We start from the raw sequence: 22,451 nt of genomic DNA on the forward strand, positions 1-22,451 counted from the left end.
TGTGCTCAGCTTTGACGGTGGACAGATGAGAAAAACCCAGGTAAGCTACCGTTCGGATTTGAAGCCACTTACCATGTTACCGCACAGGCAGAGCAGCCCCGTCTCGTGTGTGTGTGTGTGTGTGTGTGTGTGTGTGTGTGTGTGTTAGCACCAGCTCGTGTCTCTAGATGAGCATGCCAGTCCCAGTAAGAACGCTGTAACTCAAGCAGCCTGCTCTCTGCCTTCAGACGCTGGCTAAGCCGGCTCTCGCTCATCCCAGCCAGGTTCATTAGTTTATGTGCAGCATCCTTTCTGAGGTGACTGACTTGGCAAAGACACCCACGTGCGACGCAGATAATCCGCAAGTCGCGGGACACCCAGCCTCTGGCTCGGCACGTGAACGCGGGCACCCTCCCAGCCCCTGAGCCCTGCCCGCACCCGTCCCGGACGGGACGCCAGCAGGACGTGCCCAGAAGGTACTCACTTGTGTGGCCCGGCTGCCCGGGGGGCCCGGGGGGGCCGGGGGGGCCGGGAAGGCCGTCCCTTCCACTGGGTCCCGGCAGCGACACGCCCGGCAAGCCCGGTTCACCCTTCTCTCCCCTGTCGCCGGGGAAGCCGGGGGCACCGATCAGCCCCGGAGTCGGGAAGCCTGGAAGCAGAGGAGACCCTCACGGTCACAAGGTGACAGCAAGTCTCAGGAGAGCATCACGGGCTCCCTTCGCCGTTCTCGGGAGAACGAGCAGCAGACCACCGCTGAGCGCGGGTTGCTCTAACAGTGATGAGCGGCACCAGCTTGTCGCACGTACATGCACCTGGGCCGGGGCTCCCTGCGAAGGCCCTGCAGGGCGCAGGGGCTGACAGTGCAGGCTCGCACATCCGTGCATCCCCAGCAGGTCAGACAGAGGACGCTCCCCGCCTGCTCAGAGGGGAAAGGCACAGAAACGCCGCTCAGCAGAGCAGACGTGGTCAGCACGCAGCGCAGGTGGGAACTGGGCTGGAACCAGCTGAGAAGGAGTCAGGATGAGGAGGCGGCCCTGGGCAAGAGCGCGATGCCAAGGCGGCGGGCGGAGCGAGTGCGGGCAGGCAAGCTCGGCCCCCCTGAGTTTCATGGGGACAGGATCGCAGGGGCCTGTGACAGCCCAGGGGGCTCTGGATGAAGTGCTCGGGACCCAGCGGTCCAGGCGACTGCGGCTCTGGAGACTGAACAGCCAGCCTCCGAGAGGGGCCGGGGGAGGTGACCCTGAAGAGCTGGCCCGGGCAAGAGCTCCCAGGAAGGACGGCTGGACCTGGACCCCAGATGTGAACCTGGGCCCCGTTGAGCCGCAGGAGGCAGGGAGGCTGGCAGGGAGGCCAGGGCCTCCACACTCAGCAGAGGGCAGGCAGGGCTGCCTGAAAACAGACAAGGCCAGAGCAGCTTCAAAGATGGTTTCTAAAAATCACAGCTTAAGATGCTAATGGGGTCAGATAAGAGGCCTGAGAAAGTAGATTTGGCAAGAGAGGCAGGAAGTGACCTGTTTGCTAGAGCACCCGGGAGGTCCAGTGAGCTTTCTGACCAAGAAGACGGGGTGGGAAAGATGGACAAGGATGATCTAAGGGTAGATGCCCACATTTTAGCAGCAAAAAGGTATGCAGGGCACTGAAGCCGGCCTTCTTCCACAGTGCAGATGGTCAGGGGGTGGGGGTGTCTGTTCCCGTAAGAATAAAGGAAGGGGCTCTGGGAGAACTTTCAACTTAAGGACTGTCAGGAAGGGAAAAATAAAGTAACAAAGAACAGTAAGAATTAAAAATAAAGAACAACCAACCAAAACCTCAGTAAGAGTGCCAGCGCTCGGAGTGGGGTCAGTTCCGGGGCGCGTGGGCTCCCGGCCGAGCACCCATCACCTCCGCTCTCTGAGATGCATGCAGTCCACACAGACAGGCCTCTGCACTCCAGGAAGTGCAGCCCCCAGCCTCCCGGTGACTCGGCCGTTAGAAATGCAAAACTAGCACGGAACAGTCACAGACTTAGCATAAGCTCCGTGACGCAGCAATCTCCCAAGAAGTGAGATTAAGGTTGATTAGATTAGTTAGGAGAGGTTTCAGCTCTGAGTCCAGTCTCAAGCTGAGGTATTCCAGACAGATGGCAAGGGCAAGCGAGGATGCCTGGTGGTGGGTGGGGGCGGGGAGGGGGGTGGTCTTCAGAAAGGCGACCATACCTCCGGAGCAGCAGCGGAAAGGCAGGCTGTTAAGTCAGAGCCAGGGAGAGAGGAAATAACATGTGTCAAAGTACCTGCTAACATGCAATTTACAAAGCAAATACTGACTCAGGAGCAATCTTGTTTTCAGAGCTAGAAAAATGTGCAACAAAATTGCTAGCCATTTTATGCAAGGATGTAACCAACGCAGAGGATAAACGGTGTTCACAATGGAAACAGCATAGAAAGCGTACAAATACTCTTAAAAAATTCAGCTAAGGATGCTCACCTGGAGGGCCTGGCTGGCCTGGTATTCCTGGGAAACCTACAAGGAGGCAGAGAGAGATGGACAAACTGAGCCCGGCTCACTCAAGGTTTGAGTGTGAATCTCTGTGCTGTGGGTACCCAAGGTCCCGGGAGCAGGGAGGGAGGAGGGGAGGGAGGAAGGAGGAAAGGACCTCACCTTTGGGACCTGTCTCCCCTTTCGCCCCTGGACCCCCTGGGTACCCGGGCTCTCCTTTCTCCCCCAAGGGTCCCGTGCCGATAACCTGAATCACAGAGGAAAAGATCGTCACGCAGCACAGCAGGGGCTGGGGGGGTACGTTACAGCACAGGCAAAGAAACACACAGTTTTTATTATTTCAAGACGTGAAGGCAGAGAAGCGGCCGTGGGAGAGGAGGGGGGCGCGTACGGAAAACAGGACCGCTGCTCTCCCCGCAGTGAACTCTGCCGGGCAGTTCTGCTTCCGTTCATAATAATCCGCTCGGCAGAGGCTTTACCTCTGCAGTCAAGTTAGAAATGTATGAATTCTGAGGTTTAGGTAAGGAATATCTCAACGCTCACACAAGCTGCAAGAAGAACAGACTTCTTAGAAGAGTATTATTGGAAACGTTGCCTAAAATATCCTCAGGAAATATGTAACAGGAACACTCAATTTTTTTTTTTAATTGGAAGAGGTCAGAAGTGGGGACTTTTTTAAGGCCCTTGGAATATGAGGCAGGAAAAAGGCTCTGTGAGCCTCAATAAATAGGAGGAACCAGCTCACCCCAATTCTGAGGTGCCGAAATTCGAGGACAGGGTACCTACTACCCTTCAGATACAGTTCCTCTGGAGCAATTGATGATCTGTTTCTCTGATTATTTTTTTCCTTACCAGACCTTTTCATTTAAGTTTCCAAATGTGTTGCTAATAATGTTATCCGTGTGCAATTCTTTTCATTTTAGTCATCAAAGATAGGCAGAAAGTGTCCAAGGATGATAATGAGTAAATACCAAACACCACATGATACAAAACACAAATTATCAGTTCAAATTACATGCACCCCCTACTCAGCATCCTTCTAGGAAGGCCGTGGAGTGTGTGGCCGAGGTGACAGGTCAGCCCGTCTCTCTGGCCCTCTTTTCAAACCACTTCACAGATAGCAAATGCCACTGGTACTCACAGTTCCAGGCAGCCCGGGAGGACCTGCTTCACCTTTCTGTCCCTGAAAGACAAAAACAGCTTCACTCGTATTTTTTTTTTAATTATAATGGTTGCCTGGAAATTTAGTCTAACCCACTGGACCACTAGGGAAGTCCTACACAGTAGGTTTTAAAAAAAATTAAAAAATAAGTGAAATAAAATGACATGAAAGCTTAGGGTGGCTAAGTGTATTTTCTTAAAGAAATCATTTTAGTTGAAGATTTTAGGTGTCAGAGTGTCTAAACCTGCATTGGAAGTCATAATAAAAGGATACTTGTGTTTTTCCTTTCCCTTTAAGATCCAGCATTTATCTATGGTGAAACAGATCACCAGCCCAGGTGGGATGCATGAGTCAAGTGCTCGGGCCTGGTGGGCTGGGAAGACCCAGAGGAGTCGGGTGGAGAGCGAGGTGGGAGGGGGGGATCGGGATGGGGAAAAAGTGTATCTCTATGGCTGATTCATATCAATGTATGACAAAACCCACTGAAAAATAAAAAAGAAAAAAAAAAAGACAAAAAAAAAAATAAAGTAGGTGGGATTGGGAAAAAAAAAAAAGATCCAGCATGACTTGAAAACATCGGGTGGATAAATTCTTATCACTCTGAGGCTTAATTTAACATATATTAGATGAAAAACTCAAGAACGAAATCCTTTTATATCTAATGTTCTTATGTAAGAATTACAATAATACTTTTAACAGTCCTAAGATAGGCACAGTATTTCATGAAAGCATATTTTTCACTTACTTTTTTTTTTTTCATTTTTTTTCCTTCTAAGTTAAGGCTTTAAACTTGAGTTAAACTAGAATTAGCATGCTTTGATTTTTCTTATTTGAAATCAAGAAGAGATTTTAGATATATCTATGGGACTTTAAAAAACTCTTAGCTAATATATTCTAAACAAATTTACCTTTGACAGCCTACAAGAATTGCCTTTCTCATAAAGCTACAGCCTTAGAGAAAGACTTCTCCCTTTGTCACGGGCTTTGCTAAGCAAACCCTGAGGTTCTCTCCCTACTGTTAGAGATGAATATTTCCAATCCATTTCTTACTTTAGTGGAGATCCACATTACCTAGTCTCATGATTCAAAGAGAAAAATTAACCCACACAAAAATAAATAAATAAATAAATAAAACCACAGTTTTCTCTGAGTATCAGATTGGGAAGTGTTTAAGTCCAATAACAAACAGACGTCAGATGGAAGGGCCCCCGGCTGATGAAGCGTTCTTTCTTCTGAGGACAATTTTATCCCATGTGGCAAAAGCTTCCCCAGAAACGGGTCTAAACATTAACTCCAAAATTATACATTTTAGGAATATATGGTGGGAAATGATCAGACAAGCGGATAAAGATACTTAAAATCAGAAAAATATGGAAAAGATCCAAATATCATGCAGAAAAAGGCACGAGCATCCCAAGTGTTGATGTATAATCACATTTACAATGCTGGAATATATCCTCACTATGTCATCAAGGGGAAAACTCAGCTAAATCATGCAGTCCCATTTTTTAAAAGCTCATGTATATGTGCATACATGGGGCAATTATGAATTCTGACCATTTCTGAGGGAGTCATAGAAAAATTACACAAGTTTTCTTTTATGTATCTTCCTGCATTTTCTTTGTTTCATAATTGGGGAAAATTAATCTACTCCAAAAAAAAAACCACACTAAAAACTTGAATGAGTGGAACATTTTATACTTTTTTCTTTAGAAAACATAAGCACACAAATAGAACCACTGAGTTGTGCGTTTCCTCACATGGAACATACACAATTTCTATTCTTTGAGTGCACGGCCCTTTATTCTAGGAAAAACTTTTAGGTTGAGCAAAATACAGGCAAAAAGCAAAAAGAAAGTAGGGTCGCCATTCACCTTTAAACCCTCTCGGCCTGGCTGTCCTGGGTACCCCGAATCGCCCGGAAACCCCTAAAATGGGACAGAAGGCAACAACAGTTATAAGCGAGTAAGAGCAACAGCTTGCTTTTTAAAAATCACGGAGAAATACTCACTGGACTCCCTTTTTCTCCTTTTTCACCATCTTTTCCTGGTTTTCCCTGTACAATAAAAATTTAAATATTAGTAGTGCATAAATAATAGTAATAGTATTGCATAAATATTAGTAGTGCACAAATAATAGTAATAGCTAGGCTCTAACACCACGGGTTTGAATCAAAGACAAGTTATTACACTGTATGGATCCTCTGGGTGAGCTGGCCATGCTACAGTAATAAGTCGGGGAAGATACATTAAATCACTATGAGCCGAAAGGGCTACGACAGTAGAAGACTGAGCAATGTTTAACACGTGGAGGTCGATCCTCTCCAAGTCTCCTACAACATCATGACACCCAGAGGCAGAGCTGACACCAGGGAAGTTTTCCAATTGGCGAGCGGGTATTTGGCAGCTGATAACACCGCTGCTTCACTTTCACAGAAGTTTCCACGCGTCGTTTCAGGGAAGAAACTGAACTCTCTCAGCTGTTGGAGGAGGTGGGTCCCCTGTCACTGGACTCGGGGCGTGGGAAGCGTCTGAGCACTGGGCACCCAGATGCTCTGAGCAGGTGGACAGGTGGCTTTTGGTGAGGGGCCAATCGAGATGGGGGTGATGGAGCGGATGTACTATCTTGGCGGGAGAGGGGGCGGTCCTCTGAATAAGCCTCAGCTCCGTCCATGGGATTCTCCAGGCAGGAATACTGGAGCGGGTTGCCACTGTCTCCTCCAGGGGATCTCCCGACCCAGGGGTGGAAGCCGTGTCTCCTGCATGGCCGGTGGCTGCTCCACCCCTGTGTCACCGGGGAGACCCTCCTCTAATGCTGACTCCCTCCTACTCCTGCTCCCAGGGCTTCAGAAAGCCCCCTGCAGAGCCCTTGGAGTCTACGCTCCTGTGACCCTGTGATCCGGGGAATTGGGGAGTAATGATTTCACACCGGGAAGGAGAGGACTTCAGAAGCACTTACGCGAGGCCCTGGTTTTCCAGGTTCTCCTTTCTCTCCAATGCCTGGCAACCCCTTAACAGAAAAAAAAACAGAAAGGGTGAGGTTCGTTCAAACATTTAAATAAACTACTAAATTAAGTAAATGTCACAAGGAAGGTGAAATAAGCTTGTAACCTAAATCCAATACATGATGGTCTTTCACACAAAATAATAATGATAAACAAGACTTCAGGGCTTACCTGAAATCCGGGTTCACCTTTTTGACCCTAAAATAAGTTATAAAAGAAAAGATGAATACTGTGTAGTGGTTACACGGAAGAGGTACAAGGGAAAACACAGCTTTTCCTGTTCCAGCAACCAAGAAATTCACACTGGTCTGGAGCATTCACTTCCTGCCACTGACTGGGTGATGGACGTAAGCACGCCTGGTCCACGAGCCTGGACCCGAACCTCCCCCGCCCTCAGCTGGCTCCCCCTGCAGCCCCAGCTGCCCCCGCCACGTGACCCTCAGATGGGAGGTCGGCCTCAAGCCAGTCTGGCTGCAACCCGGAGCAGCTGTCCCCGCTCTCAGGAGGCTCACTTCTCATACGATGGGGAGTCCACACCCCTGTCTTCCAGGTCAGGGTGAACAGAACCAGAGAAACCGAACTCTGACCCAGCCTGCCTTTATCCCTTCCACGCCATTCAGGATGAGGAAGGCAGCGCCCACTGGACACAGTCCGCCCCTACCTTCTCGCCCCGCATGGCCGTGTCGCCTTTCGTGATGACTTGAGCCTGTCCTGGCAATCCTGGGGGCCCGCTCACCCCTTGATCACCCTGATGAGACAAAAATTGGGGGTTAACTGGGTATAAAAATAATTACACCGGCAGGAGAAAGGTTGAAGGGGGAAACACCAAGAATAGAACTGTTTAAAACATGTGACTGTGTTCTGTTGCAGCCTGTCCTCGCCTCAGCAGAAAATGAAGTTTCCGAGGGAACATGGCCCACCAAGGATAGAGAGCCAGGAGAAGGCTGTCCCGCTCTGCGGTCAGGGCGGCCACCACCCCGTAACAAGGGAACTTGAACGCCTGGAGGACACAGGGATGCGTGCACACGTGCACAGGCCTTGCATCACGACAAACAGCACGCGTAATGCACGCGGGCACACGTAAGCCGGCCTGCCACATTCGATGGCGTGGAGGAAAGGACCCCGGCTGCCTCGCGCTGCCTAGAGGGAAAGCTCTCTTCGTGTAAACCAACACGGAGAGAAGCGTCAGGGATTCCTTCCTGGAGGCCCCGCTGCTGGAAGCGGGAAGTGCTGAAACCTCAGCACCACGCAGTGACCGAGGCCCAAAGACCTCCACCGCGTCCGCCGCAGAATCCCTTCCCTCTGAGGTTTACGAAAAGGCGGGGTGGAAACCTGCGGTGAGAAGAGGAGGCCCACGGTCGCCCACTCCACTAGGCCATCGTTGGCACCGGCCTGGGAACCACGTGCTGCCACAATCCCAGCCCCCAGCGCTCGGAGCGCGTTTCACCAGCCGGGTACAGGCAAAGTGGCGGAGTGCACCCCCAGAGCATCAGGGACCCAGGACTGGCCACTCTCTGCCCAGGATGAGGCTGCCCGTGCTAGGCTGTGCCTCCCAGCCTCCCAGGCTCTTCCCCTCCCAACTCGGGCACAGTGGCCTCATCCTGGAGCGTTCAATATGGCTGTGCCACTAACAGCCATGTCCTACACTTGACACTTTGAGGGTGAAGCCCAGCTCGGGCTTTGTGATCGACCTGAGGACACTGTGATCGACCGCTGTCAACAGAGAGGAGGATTAGTGGCCTGGCTAAAGCTGTACCTGTGGGTCAGACCCCACACGAAGTCATCTCAGCGCATTCTAGCCGCGATCTCCAGGAAAACACTAACATACGCAAGAACGTTCAGAGCAGGGTGACTGCGGTCATTAAGGGTCCCAGAGGCGGAAACCTTATCCTGTTCAGACCTGTGATTTTGGCCATGATAACGCCCCAAAGCAAAGAGCACTCACCTTTTCACCTTTCGGCCCTTGAAAGCTCAAGCCCATTTGCCCCTGTTGATGAAAAGACAGGCTTCCGTTATTAGCAGTGTCTACTTTGTTTAAAATCATCTAACAAATATGACATGAAATGCAACAAGATGGTACGTTTAAAGCAATAGCTTCGTCCCATAAAGACATAATATTGATATGTTCAAGAAAACTGTGATCATGCTGTATTCAATGTCTATTAAAAGCTTTTCTAAAGTATTACTGAAAAAGAGCCCCATAGGAACCATTTTTAAAAATTGAAGATTTTTAAATTCTGGCTTTAGAAAACTAAGGAAAAGATCAGTGATTCCATGACTAACAGATGGATAGGAGGAAAGATCAATAGATCAATAATTGACAGATCAATAGATGAGTGGATTCATTGACAGAGAAGTTAGATAGATTGATGGACTGATGGATAGGTGAACAGACATGTTAAATGTAGAGATATATATAAAACTTATAATTCCCCAAAACACTTTACAGAGACGTAGAGAATGAGTTACAGCAATGTCACGACAGCCTCACACTAACACCAAAGAAAGACAAATGGAAAACAATCTTTACCTTTTCACCTGGAGGGCCAGGAGGGCCTGGAGGACCCTGGAAGACAGAGCATTTTAATTAAACGTGGTTCACAACCCTGACGTGCTTTTTTGTACCAAAGTTATCTTCAGATGCCATGGTTAACGTGACAGCTTGTTAGTTGTTACATGTTTTTCCTATACTACAGAACTGTTAACCTTTGGGAGCAACCAGAAATTAGTCCAAGATAATTACTAACAGGGATGAAAATGTCTCAAAATCCCAAGGGCTCCCTGTGGAACCCACAGATCTAAGTATGCACTGGGCAATCAGACCGTGGATGGACCCACCACCAAACCCCCAACAAAACTTAGTGGGTCCAATGTGGAAACCATGTTGGTCCCCTTTGGAAATTGTGGTTGACCTTCAAAAGCTAAGTGAATTCTTCAAGCGGGTAGACTGTATGAAGTTCCAAACCTTCCCGGGTTTACAACAGAACTTCAGAAGGCTTTTCATAATCATGAAAAAGGAAAAGCTAGTCCTTCTTTCTTCCCGAATCGAGTCCATTCATTTACAAGAACATAAAAGAGATTACATCTGCAGGAATCGATGGAAGAATTGCCACATCTGATCCCTAAAGAAGGAGCAAATTTAAAAGATAAGCCTGAAGCATCTCTCCAGGGCTCTCAGGCAGGCTCATGTGAGGATGGTGTTCTCACATCACCCATTCCTAGTGAACGGGGCACTCCCAAGTAAGTGCTGTTACATGACCTCTCTCTCGCTCCCAGATTGTGTGAGTAGGAGGAGCTGATGCCGCCCTCCTGTCGAGAATCAGCAGCAGCGAAGGAGGCTGAGAGCAGAGCAGAGCCTCCTGAAAGCTCAGCTTCCAGTTCCCACTACGAACAGAGCGCAGCTTCTGCACAGCCCGGGCTGTATCCACAGCCCCCAGGAGAGCAGGCTCCTGGATGGGGCTGTGTTCCCACGAGCGAAGGTGCAGGGCGGAGCATGCTTGTCCGTCTCTGCATCTCCCACTCACGGGAGGCACTGGCATCCTTGCAGCCCCGTAAGTAATTCACGTGTCACCCGGGAGGGGGGTGTCTCAGCCTGTGACATGTGACATCTCTTTATAACCCTTTCCCCATGGCTCTGGGGGCGCATGGACCATAAACAGCAATAACACCCCCTTAAGACAGAAGCTCAAAGAGAAACTGATAAGAGCCCACTGCACCACGCTGAGCGCCACTCTGCACTCTAACGACCTGCGTGGGAAAAAAGACTCTAAAAACGAGGGGATACGTGTACAGCTGGTTCTCTCTGCTGCATGTGACGTGCTGAAACCAGTGCATCATTGTAAGCCAACCACACTCCACTAAACAGAGCAACAACATTCTGTAACGCAATTATCCTTCAATTTAAAAATAGGTAAATTAAAAAAAAAAGTAGAAATTCATTCTTGAATCTGAACTGAAAGGGCTCACCATTGCGTAAAGCTTTCTTGTCCCGCTTTTTATTTTATCTTGGAGCACGGCCGATTAGCAACATCGTGAGAGTTTCCGGTGGACAGCAAAGGGACCCAGCCATACATGTGCATGGCGTCCCCTCTCCCCCAAGCTCCCTCCCATCCAGGCCAAAGCGTTCATTCCATTCTATGAGTCTTCACACCTCAACACGGCTGTTCTCTGAATGACAGCCTCAGAGACAGACTCCCCACTCCCAGACTTACCGGTGGCCCAGTGAATCCCGGGGGGCCGACGGGGCCTTGCAGTCCTGGCAGACCTGGTGAACCCTGTAAATCACCGAGAAAGAGGAATTAAGACGCAACCCAGGCGGAGACTCAGCTGGTGCTTGGAATCATTCAGCCAGTACTCACAGGCGCTCCCGGATGTCCAGGGAAGCCTCTTTCGCCTACCAGCAGGGTCCCTGGTATATAGCCCAGAATCTCACCTGGATCGCCCTAAGGGATGGAAGACAAGAGAGTCACAAACACTGATGTTTATGGAAAGATACCGAACACCCGTGGAGGAGGGGGCACGCGCCGCCGCTGTGGGACCAGCCCAGGTCTGGGGTTCAGCCTCCGCCCATGCTTGGGATAAACCGACTGGCCGGCTCCCCGGTCACTCATCTCCATGACCAGCACGAGGACAGAGCGTGTGGACCGCTGAACGGAAGGATGTGGGGCGCTCCCCGTAACGGGCCCCGAGCAGGAGGGGGGTCTAGACAGGGGCCCAGCTCTGGTGGAAAGGCTGTGCCCACTGGCCGCTCTCGCAATAGAAGGATCATCTATGCGGACAAGACCCAGCGTGGCCACGTTCAGAAAAGCAGGGAAATGCATGTTAGTGTCAACGCGGCCTGGCCCCAGCGCCCAGAGACTCGGGCAAGCAGCAGGCTGAGGTCGACGGGTAGGTCCTTTTCAGATGGTAGACATTTACATCCGCAGGTGTGAAGGACTAAAGTAATAAAGCAGATGACCTTCCACGCTGAAGGAGGAGGGGCTGGGGGCCACCCATCCCAGGGGTTGAGGCCTTAAGAGGAAGAAAGACTGACTCCCAGGAAGAAGGGAGACTGCCTCCAAAACCGGACCCACGCTCTTCCCTGGGTCTCCAGCCTGCATCCCCGCCATTCGGACTGTGGACTTGCGACCCTCAGCCACGCACCTCCCCAAAATAAGGAACCTACTTTATCTCAACATATTGCAATTGTATATCAAAATACATAGAATTATATGAATATGTAATACAAACATTAGAATAATAAGTAAATATTAGAGGACAATGTACACTGTACTATGTATTATACAATATATAAAACATTTTACAATATTATACATGTATTTTAATTCTCCCTCCCTCCACCCATCCTCATATGTGTGTGCTGTATACATATGGTGCACACACATTGCACAAGCATCCCCTCGCACACCCCACTGGCTGTGTTTCTCTGCGGAGACCTGCTCACAGCACCGCCCAGAGCTCTGGACAAGGAGCTTCAGGGACCCACGTCTGTTACATTTCCCCTCACACTATGCTTCCCATCACCGCTTATTTCCTATGAAGGAACGGACCTGGTGTTGAAGCTTTAGACTCTAAAATTTAAGTCTGTGTGCAGGACTTCAGTACTCTTTTAATGGAGCAGGGTTTAGGCAAATAGGTTAACAGGCAACTGGTCAACCAAAGTGATTTAAAGTAAGTTTATTTTTTGTGGCATCTGTTTTACACAGACGCCTGGAATGAATCCAGTAAAATAAAACAATGTACCTTCATTCCCGGTAACCCTGGTGGTCCCTAGAAAAGAAGACGTTGGCATTAGTTTTGTTCTCCTCAAAAGAACATTAACATTAAGATATGTGCGGGGGGAAGGGAAGCGAAAGGCAATTGAATGAGAAGAGAGGAGTGATCACACCTTTATCAAACAACACATTACTCACGGGATTTCCGGCGAATCCAGGCAAACCGGGAGGTCCTACAGGCCCTCTCTCACCCTGGGGACAGAGAAAGTCACTCTCGAGGGCCGCCAGGGCGACAGGACGTCATCCCAGAGGCCCCATCAGTCTCCCCGTCCTGCCCTTCAGGGACGCTACGAGTGCTGGTGGAAGTCATTGTCTAAAAATTGCTATGAGCTGCATTGCACGGTGCTGCCTCGTGTTGGAGGAAATATATTTGAGAACACACTTAACAAGGACAAGAATTAACACTAGCATTTTCTTATTTGCTTTGGTAATAGACTAGAGGTGAGAAATTTCCTGGTGAAAGCAACTTTAGAATAAAAGTCTACAAAATAGAAAGGCCTAATGAGGTCTTTCCTGAACACTAAATGTGGGAAAACTGTTTCCTTACCAAAGAAAGATGCAATAAATCACTTCCCAACCGTGGCAACTAAACCTGTGTTCACAGGACAACTCTGCCCAACTGCTCCACGTGCAAAGTTAGGTAAACATGCACCCCGCGGGGAGGACCCAGCTCTAACTTTACCTTCGTCCCGTTGCATCCTGGAATACCTGGGGGGCCCGGAGGACCATCCTGGCCAGGAATACCCTGCAATTAACAAAATGAACAAGTAGACAAGTTAGGAAATCATCAATGCTACTGTAACACACATCAAACATCTCATAAAGGAACTAGAAGCCTTTTATATACATACAGGAAGTCCTGGGTTTCCAGGGTAACCAGGCACTCCCGAGGGTCCCTGTAGGGATGGAAATGAAAAGGTTTTCATTGGGTGTGGGAGAATCCCATTTTCTCCCACCGCACCCTCCTGGATAAGGATGTCAGACCCTCACTGCTGGCATTTGGAACATCGACCCTGAGCAGACAGACAGGCATCCAAGGACCCAGCCCACAGGTGGGCTGGAGATGACCTGGGGTTTCAGTAGCAGCTCTTCGTCATCAAACCCTGGTGATTAATTACTCCTAAAATCAAGGCTGCAAACCCACAGGATAACTCTGCCCTCGTTTCATTCTTTGTAATTTCTAGGAGATGAAAGATAGATTGTACAGACAGAGAGATGGGTGGGTGGATAGACAGGCAGATAGAGAATTTACAGCAAAATCTCAGACAGTTGGGAAGAAGTGGGTAGGCATAAATCAGTTCCCTGAGGGAAGAAAGTCAGAGCTCTTCCTGGCTGAAATCCAGATCTTCACTGCAGACAGTTACAATGTTATCCGCTATCTTCTGCCCCAAGGAGGATCCAGCAAGGCTGGGTAACAATAACACAATTAAAATGTTTACATTTTACAGCATCTTCCTATTTTTCAAAGATTTTTCAAAGAGCTCCCTGCTCACACATCTCAGGAGCAGGCATAGCAAAGACAGCAGAGCGTGAAGAAGGAAGACGGAGCGTGGATCTGAACACGTCCCCGCTTTTCACGCTGAAAAAGGCATCTTTGATGAAGACCTAGAGACAGGTCATCCCCGCCCGCCCCCAGTGAAATCCGCCCAGGGGAACCCCTGAGGAAGGAGCGCCGGGAGAAGCCAGGTGTCCAAAGGACAGGAAGTGAGCCCGGCGAGGGGCAGGCCTGGAGGAGGGGGATGCGGACCCGTCACCCTGGGGCCCGGCTCCCAGGGCGACCGCTGTCCGGAGCGACCGCTGTCCGCGGACAGCGGCGGGCGGAGGCCCAGAGCAGGGGGACGGGAGAGACGCCCCTGGGCGGTCGGGAGGCGGGCGGTGAGAGGCCCCGAGCCCTCCCCGGGAAGCGCGCTGTGTCAGAGCCCGCCCACGGGCGTGACCGACCCAGCGGCCTGTACTCACTCTGGTCCCTTTAGTGCCTGGCAGTCCGGGCTCGCCGGTGTCACCCTGGAAGGAACAGACACGTCACGATGACCCGGACGATCTCAGGCCCACCCCCAGCCCCGTGCCCATGTCGGCCAAGCTCACCTTTTGTCCTGGGGGTCCCTGCGGCCCCTCGGGTCCTTGCATTCCGGGAAACCCGATGACCCCTTGTAGCCCCGGGAGGCCTCTTTCTCCCTGCGGAGGAGGAGGGAGCCAGTGAGATGGAGGGCGGATCGGAGGGAGCAGAGGAAAGAGCAGAAATGGGCCTCGGTCAGCATCACCCCGCATCCCGCCTGCCGGAGCGCCTGAGAAAAGATGCTGCCGGCTGCGACCCAAGTCGGACACGTCTCTGCTGTCTTTAAGCTCCTTTGAGGGCAGGAATGGCCACAGATGACCCTGGCCCAAAGCTTTCTATATACTATACTCCAAATGCTAAGTAACTTGTTGGGCAAATAAAACAACAGAGAGTTGGGTTTCTGTTTTTTCACTAAATTGTTTATAACCTCCTTTGATGAGTGATGCTGTGTTGACAGACATGGTACTGAGATTCTGAGAGCAAACTCCGTCAAGGCTTCCCTTCAGGGCTGCGGAGGCAAAGCTCGTGGTCGGAGTTTCAGCATCAGATGCTGAGACTTCTCTGTGCCATCAACGGTCTGACGACGGGCCTCCCTGAGCCTCTCTAAAAAACTGGCTTTGTGCAAAGGTAGAATCAAGGTTGAATTACAGTCTCTGCCCACGTGGAAAGAAAAGAAACTCAACCTATTTTTTTTTAATAATGAATACTATTTGGTGCACACATGTGGCTGCGATTCAGAAAGACTGGGATGTTGGGCCTTGACGTGGCCCTTGAAAGATGAAAATAAAATTAATGCATGAAGAGATGGAAGAAGGTAATTCAGGCTGGACGGAACTAACAGGAAGAAATACAAGCGGGACCAGAATGTGGAGAGATGAGGTTCTACCGTTCGATCCTGGGAATGTGGTTTCCTGTACAGGCATCAACAACGCAGTGGCCTAATTAAGGATATTTGCAGAAAACAGCCACACTTAGACTGTCCATGGGAAACAGCCCAAAATGGGGACAAAAATCCAAGAAAATCTATTTTCTTCACAGGATATGGACTTTTTTGTACCCAGGTGGCACAGTGGTAAAGAATCTATTTCCCAATGCAGGAGACATGCGTTTGATCCCTGGGGCGGGAAGATCCCCTGGAGAAGGGAAAGGCAACCCACTCCAGTATTCTTGCCTGGAGAATCCCACAGACGGAGGAGCCTGGGGGGCTACAGTCCATGGGGTCGCAAAGAGTCAGACACGACAGCGATTGAGCATGCATGTGGACTTCAATGCAACCTCAGGATCAAACTGAGTAAAAAGCATCTTTAGCCAATTTTTAAAAATAGAAGGCACGTCAGAGATTATAGACAGGATTCCTTACTTCCCCCATAGTTATGTTAGTTCAAAGGGGAAGAAAAGACCGACAAGCCATACAGAACAAACATTTGTGCACGTGCTGAGTCGCTCCAGTCGAGTCCAGCTCTCTGTGACCCCCTGGACTGCAGCCCGCCAAGCTCCTCTGTCCATGGGCTTCTCCAGGCAAGAATACTGGAGTGGGCTGCCATGCCCTCCTCCAGGGGATCTTCCCCACCCAGGGATGCAACCCGCATCTCTTATGCCTCCTGCGTGAGCAGAAGTGTTCTTTACTACTAGCGCCACCTGGGAAGCCACCTGGGGGTAAACAAACATTCACCCTCCCCAAATAGCACATTACCAAGAGCTACTTGAAGATTTCCAAAGTTGCATAAATGAAAGAACACAGAACAGAAACTCCCAAAGTCATCCTTCTTTCCAAACCGCTCAGAACTTGCAAGTCCCAGAACCTGCAGGAGAATTATGAGCCTGTGCATTTTTAAAAACATGTTTATGATTATTCCTGACTGCATTGAGTCTCCGCTGCTGCCCACGCGGGCTCCCTCCAGCTGCGGCGAGCGGGGGCCGCTCCGCAGTTGTGGAGCCCAGCGCTCTGACTGCGGCGGCTTCTCCTGCTGCAGAGCGCGGGCTCTAGAGCGCCCGGCTTCAGCGGTGGCAGTGAGCTTAGCTGCCCCACGGCATGCGGGCTGTTCTGGACCAGGGATCGAACCCGCGTCCCCTGCACTGGCAGGCAGATTCTTAACCACTAGACCACCAGGGAAGTCCCAGCATTTTTCTCAAAAGTAGAAATGTGGTTCTGAACAGTAGTCTCCATCCACTGGGCCTCCACGGCTTGTGGGTGTCGTTGGCAGGAGGGTGGAAACAGCGTGTGAATAAATGGGGAAGAAGCCCGTGATTTCTAACTCCAGAGGATCCCATCAAACAGGACTAAGCGGGGGAGAGAAAGCCAAGGTCTGCAGTTTGGCGCAGCCGCCTAGACCAGCTGCATCCGGGGACCAACCAGGAAAAGCAGATGCAAACACGCCCGGCCCTGCAGAGGCCTGGACACAGCGCCGGCTCGGCCTCCCTGGGAAAGGAAAACATTCTCAGGCTGAGACGTGTCCAAGGGTAAAGCTCCTTAAAGGCACTCACTCTTCACCTAAAACGACAGCAGACGCGAACGCCCAAATTCCTGGAGCTGGAGATGGACGGCACGCTGACATCAGATCAACCTCCTCCCTAGATTCAGATATGGGAAGATTCGGCCCCAAATAGAACTGAACTCCAAACAGCTGGCTAAAAAGTAAACGAAGGCTGAATGGAGTGTCCTCAAATAGCCTGGCATGTGATGGGAAGGAGATGTCAAAGGCGCGTCGGCAGAAAAGCTTCCTAACGTGCGGGGTGGCGTATTTTTAGTACTCGGTTAACACTGGCAGCATCGCCAGGAGGCCCAGCACAGATAAGATTTTATAATTCTCGTTTTCATCGTGGAAGGCATGGAGGCCCAGCGCCAGATTAGCTGATTCCTACAAGTTTCTCACTGAGTCAGCACCAAAGCCAAAAATAGAAATGAGGTCAGTCTCTACCTCGGTCCCTGTTTTTTCTAGGTCACTAGAGCAAGCTGGTTCCCAGCAAATATTAAATAGCTCGCCCACAGCAAGTTCACCCCTTTTATGTCCATTTCACAGATAAGGAAATTAGGACCCGATGTTTTACTGACGTGTCACATGTCACTGGCTGACCCCTGTTGCTGCTGGGAATTCAGAAATCTGAATTCCCAAGTCCTGGCCTTCGCCGCAGAACACATTCTTTCCCAAATGTCACCGGAACACTTGAGCAAGCCCCAGATCCCAGGAGTTTTGGAGTTGAGTAGCTAAAGAGGAAGTGACTCCTCCGCGGACGCGGCTCTCGCCATCTCGCACATACATTTTTTTTTTTAAGTTTCCTAGTCTTTTGTTCAGACACGAATAATCCAGTATCCCGCAGGTTATCCTGGGCACCAGAGCAGAGCAAATGGGCAGGATGAGAATTTGAACGGCTATACAATTAGCTGGGACACCGCACACGCTGCAGGCCGGCCCAACTCTTCCTCTGAGCTTTCAGCAAGTCTCCATGAGGGTCACGGGGAAAGCAGAGGGCTGGGCAGGTGAGGCAAAGGTTCTTCCTGCCAGTCCTTTCGAAGCCAGACTCGGCAGCGGTGAGCCGCCGCACGCTGGGGCGCAAGGCTGAATGTGCACAGTGGAAATGAGCGAGAGGCAGGACCCCTCAGCCATCTCCTTCCCGCGATGTGATGGAGGCAGGGTCCGAGAGGACCTGGGGCCCATGTGAGCCCCACTGTCGGTTACCACGGCAGCGAGAACGCAGAGTGGAGGACGAGACAGAGAAGCGTGTGCCATCCTACGCAAAACGATTTGAGACAACGGCCTTTAACAGCTTTACTCCTCATCAGGGCAGTCTACCACACTAATTTAAAAAAGCCTTGTATACCAATCATGGAAGTGACTATCATTCTATCTTCAAATGAGGAAATTCAGAATTTGAGAAGAGAAAATAGCATGCTATAAAGAAGAAAGAATACAGCCATGGAGAATGATCTTGGTATCAAAATTAGCCATTCTAAATTAGGCATGAAATAGAGTTTCATGCATGGAAAAACTTACAAGTTTTGTATCATACATTATCTACAGAAGGAGAGAATGACAGAAGGAGATTTTTTAAAAATCCATAAAACATGGGAATAGAAGAGTTTTTTAAAAATAATATCCAATTATTTCCCTTCCTCCTAAAATACCTACAAAGTTCATGATTGAAATCCAACACTAGAATACATTATCCCCTTCAAATCTCAGTCAAACCTCCAAATACTAATAAAGCCCCCAGGATGGCGAGGCTAAAAAAGTGTGGCGGTTCTAAGGATAACATAGAAAACATCATCATCAATAACAAAAAAAGCTGAAATTAACAGGAAATATATCAGAATAAGCCGTCTTTAATCATCTGACACTCAGAGGCCCCATTACGCTTGTTTCAACAGCCAACATGGGATCACTGTCTTTGAGTCGGACTTTGAATCGTTTCCTCAGTTTTAAAATAATACGTTCATGGATGGTCACCATGGACTGACGGCCAAGGAAAAGTCCTGCCCAAGCCCTGGGTCCCCTCTCAGCCGGGGCCCGACCGTGAGGGGCAGAACCGTCTGCACGCGCTTGTTCACCCATCGGAAAGCCGAACACAGCCAGCAAAGGGCGCTGACTGAGGTCCCGCAGTGGGCGTTCATCTCTCGGAAGTTAAGCACTTCACAGGCAGAGGCATTTCTCATTCATTCAGCGTTTGGCACAGACTTTGAAAGTTGGTGAATGGATGGCGAGCTAACCAGCAGAATCACATAAACTTACGATGAGGGAGGACTGTATCTTCATAGCCTGAGAGCTTTAAAAGAAAGTAAAACGGTTGCTGGGCAGGACGGAGTCCCTGGCCTCCCCTGCCCAATTTAAAGCCCCACGGGCACCATGGAGCCTGGAACCGCCAGCCAAAGAGGAAACAGGAGGAGAGGGCCGTGGGCGGGACGGGACACTGAGTCAGCTCTTTGGGGCCTTGAGATTTCAACGTCCAAGCAAGGCTGCGAATAATTGAGGGAACGAAAGTATGTGCGTTTGGAGCCAGCACTCACCAAGCACTCAGTGCCGGGGAAACGATTTGGGACCACGGGTCACAGTCAATGGGGGACTTCGGGGCTGAGCCAAAAATTCCACCAGCCTGATTCCTGGAGCCCAGCAAGATCAGACATCTGCAGGATCATTTCCTGAATGCCGATGCTGCTGGGAACGCGGTGGGAAGGCAAGGATGGATGTCACGGGGTCATGGAAAAACTCCGGGACGAAGCCCCACTGGGCTTCATGCACACCAGGACACTGGACATCCCGGCAGAAATCCTGCGACCGTTGCAGGGGGAGGAGAAGGGGGCACACATGAGCAGAAGCCTGAAAGGGCCTGGTTTTCCCCAGAGGAAGACGAGGACAGTGATTCTCCTCTGCACCGCCAGACACACACCCGGAACCTTAAGAGAAGGTATATGTCGATCTAACGCAGACCACGTTTGGGGAAGTGAAGGATTGGGAGTCTGGGGTTAGTACGTGCAAACTGCTACATACCAGATGGATACATAACAAGGTGCTACTGGACAGCGCAGGGAACTGTACTCAACATCTTAAGATAAACCGTAATAGAATATTAAAAAGCACGTATATATAGCGACTCAAGTATATATATACATAAATGAATCACCTTGCTGTACAGTAGACATTAACACATTGTAACTCAACCTTACTTCAATTAGAAAGACTGAAAAATAGGCTGTCTGACTCTTTGTGACCCCATGGAATTCTCCAGGCCAGAACACAGCAGTGGGTAGCCTATCCCTTCTCCAGGGATCTTCCCAACCCAGGAATCAAACCAGGGTCTCCCGCATTGCAGGCGGATTCTTTACCAGCTAAGCTACAAGGGAAGCCCATAAAAATAGACTACATTTCTTTAAATATAATACCGAAGGCTGTTTCACATGTCTGCTCTATCATTGCTGCTACTTCAAGCATTTAACATTTTAATATTAAATTGCATGCATGCTAAGTCACTCAGTCGTGTCAGACTCTTTGCAGCCCTATGGACTGTAGCCCGCCAGGCTCTTCTGTCCATGAGATTTTCCAGGCAAGAATACCGGAGTGGGGTGCCATTTCCTTCTCCTGATAGTAAATTAGGAAAGGGTAAAATCCTCTCACACCCAGAGCACGGCTTCCTCCTGTTTATCTTCTTCCCCCAAGTGTCATCTTCCCTCTCCAGGTTCGGTGCCCTTTCACTCGAGCTGGTCGGTAGGAGGACTCCTGGCGTGGTGGTCTCCGCTGGCTCTGAGGGGTTACGCCAGGAGCTGCAGCGGGGCGGGGAGAAGAGCATCTCTGAGAGTCTTCTGGCCATGACTGCATTCCCCATCTTTTCACATGCAGAGGATGAGAAGAGCCAGTGAGCTGTTAGAAAGGCTCCTGCGTCCACAGCCTTCATGTTCCGTAGGATCCAGCCTCTCTCCCAAGAGCCTCCTGGGCCCACTCAGTCCCTTCTCACCCTTGGGGCCGGTTTGGGCAAACAGACCCTACGTGGCCCCTCACCACACGCACCTCGATACTCCTCTCCTTGGCCATCGGCAGGCTAGTGGTGACGTGCTCTCAAAGACTTCAGAAGCTGCAGGTGACCGGGTTTGTATGAAAAGTGGGTTTTCCAGTGGTCATGTATGGGTGTGAAAGTTGGACTATAAGGAAAACTGAGCACAGAAGAATTGATGCTTTTGAACTGTGGTGTTGGAGAAGACTGTTGAGAGTCCCTTGGACTGCAAGGAGATCCAAGCAGTCCATCCTGAAGGAGATCAGTCCTGGGTGTTCACTGGAAGGACTGGTGCTGAAGCTGAAACTCCAATACTTTGGCCACCTCATGCGAAGAGCTGACTCATTGGAAAAGACCCTGATGCTGGGAGGGATTGGGGGCAGGAGGAGAAGGGGATGAGATGGCTGGATGGCATCTCCGACTCAATGGACATGGGGGAGGAGAAGGAAAAGACCCTGATGCTGGGAGGGATTGGGGGCAGGAGGAGAAGAGGATGAATGGCTGGATGGCATCTCCGACTCAATGGACATGGGGGAGGAGAAGGAAAAGACCCTGATGCTGGGAGGGATTGGGGGCAGGAGGAGAAGAGGATGAGATGGCTGGATGGCATCTCCGACTCAATGGACATGGGTTTGGGTAAACTCTGGGAGTTGGTGATGGACAGGGAGGCCTGGCGTGCTGCGGTTCATGGGGTCGCAAACAGTGAGACACGGCTGAGCGACTGAGCTGAACTGAACTGACGAGAAGTGGGACAGACACAGTGGCGAGGTTCAGGAGACGGAGCTGGCTGGGGCACAGCAAGTTGTCGGAAAGCCTCCTCTCTCTGCCGACACGTGGACCGCGGCTCCGACGCTGGGTCTCCGCCCCAGGGCTCCTGAGCAGACACTCCCAGCCCCTGGAGCTGAGTCCATCCAATGGACAAGGGCCACCCACGCCCAGCTGGTGGGTCAGCAGCTTCACACTGCCCACTGACACACCACCGGCACAGAAGTCTCCCCAAGAGGCCGTGTTCAGGGGTAGGTTTCCGCTAGATAAACCCCGATCTGGAAGCATGATGAATTCTGGCACAATTCTAGGAATTTCAACACTGCTGGGAAAGCTGGTTGCTAGGGCTAAGCTCGGGCTTCCCTGGTGGCTCAGAGGTTAAAGCGTCTGCCTGCACTGCGGGAGACCTGGGTCAGATCCCTGGGTCGGGAAGATCCCCTGGAGAGGGAAATGGCAACCCCCTCCAGTACTCTTGCCTGGAGAAGCCCATGGATGGAGGAGCCTGGTGGGCTACAGTCCACGGGGTCGCAAAGCGTCGGACACGACTGAGCGACTTAACTAAGCTAAACTAAGCTAAGCTAAGCTAAGTGCTAAGCTCAAATCGTACATAATATGAAACGAGCAGAGCACCAACCACAGAGGAAACAGACAATAAATGTTATTGATTAGTCAACATTTGCCAAGAAATAAAACTGTAGATACTTTATGATCTACCAAAATCCACTCTGCATGGCACCTGGTGAGAAAAAAATAATG

General features: G+C 50.4%; 1 protein-coding gene across 1 annotated transcript in view; it reads right to left on the bottom strand.

Moving 5' to 3' along the window:
- COL4A1 (collagen type IV alpha 1 chain) overlaps positions 1-22,451 on the bottom strand; it is a 132,697-nt gene that overhangs the window by 39,525 nt on the left and 70,721 nt on the right. The window contains exons 3-21 of the mRNA XM_065902162.1: positions 14,480-14,569; positions 14,354-14,398; positions 13,246-13,290; positions 13,077-13,139; positions 12,533-12,586; positions 12,363-12,389; positions 10,979-11,062; positions 10,832-10,894; positions 9,151-9,186; positions 8,566-8,607; positions 7,282-7,368; positions 6,792-6,818; positions 6,575-6,625; positions 5,628-5,672; positions 5,491-5,544; positions 3,596-3,637; positions 2,617-2,701; positions 2,443-2,478; positions 464-628 (exon numbers count right to left, since the gene is read on the bottom strand). Of these exons, the coding sequence (XP_065758234.1) occupies positions 464-628; positions 2,443-2,478; positions 2,617-2,701; positions 3,596-3,637; positions 5,491-5,544; positions 5,628-5,672; positions 6,575-6,625; positions 6,792-6,818; positions 7,282-7,368; positions 8,566-8,607; positions 9,151-9,186; positions 10,832-10,894; positions 10,979-11,062; positions 12,363-12,389; positions 12,533-12,586; positions 13,077-13,139; positions 13,246-13,290; positions 14,354-14,398; positions 14,480-14,569 (1,141 nt within the window). The remainder of the gene's footprint in view (positions 1-463; positions 629-2,442; positions 2,479-2,616; positions 2,702-3,595; positions 3,638-5,490; positions 5,545-5,627; positions 5,673-6,574; positions 6,626-6,791; positions 6,819-7,281; positions 7,369-8,565; positions 8,608-9,150; positions 9,187-10,831; positions 10,895-10,978; positions 11,063-12,362; positions 12,390-12,532; positions 12,587-13,076; positions 13,140-13,245; positions 13,291-14,353; positions 14,399-14,479; positions 14,570-22,451) is intronic.

The sequence above is a fragment of the Muntiacus reevesi genome, chromosome 11, assembly GCF_963930625.1.
Source record: "Muntiacus reevesi chromosome 11, mMunRee1.1, whole genome shotgun sequence".
Classification (NCBI taxonomy): Eukaryota; Metazoa; Chordata; class Mammalia; order Artiodactyla; family Cervidae; genus Muntiacus; species Muntiacus reevesi.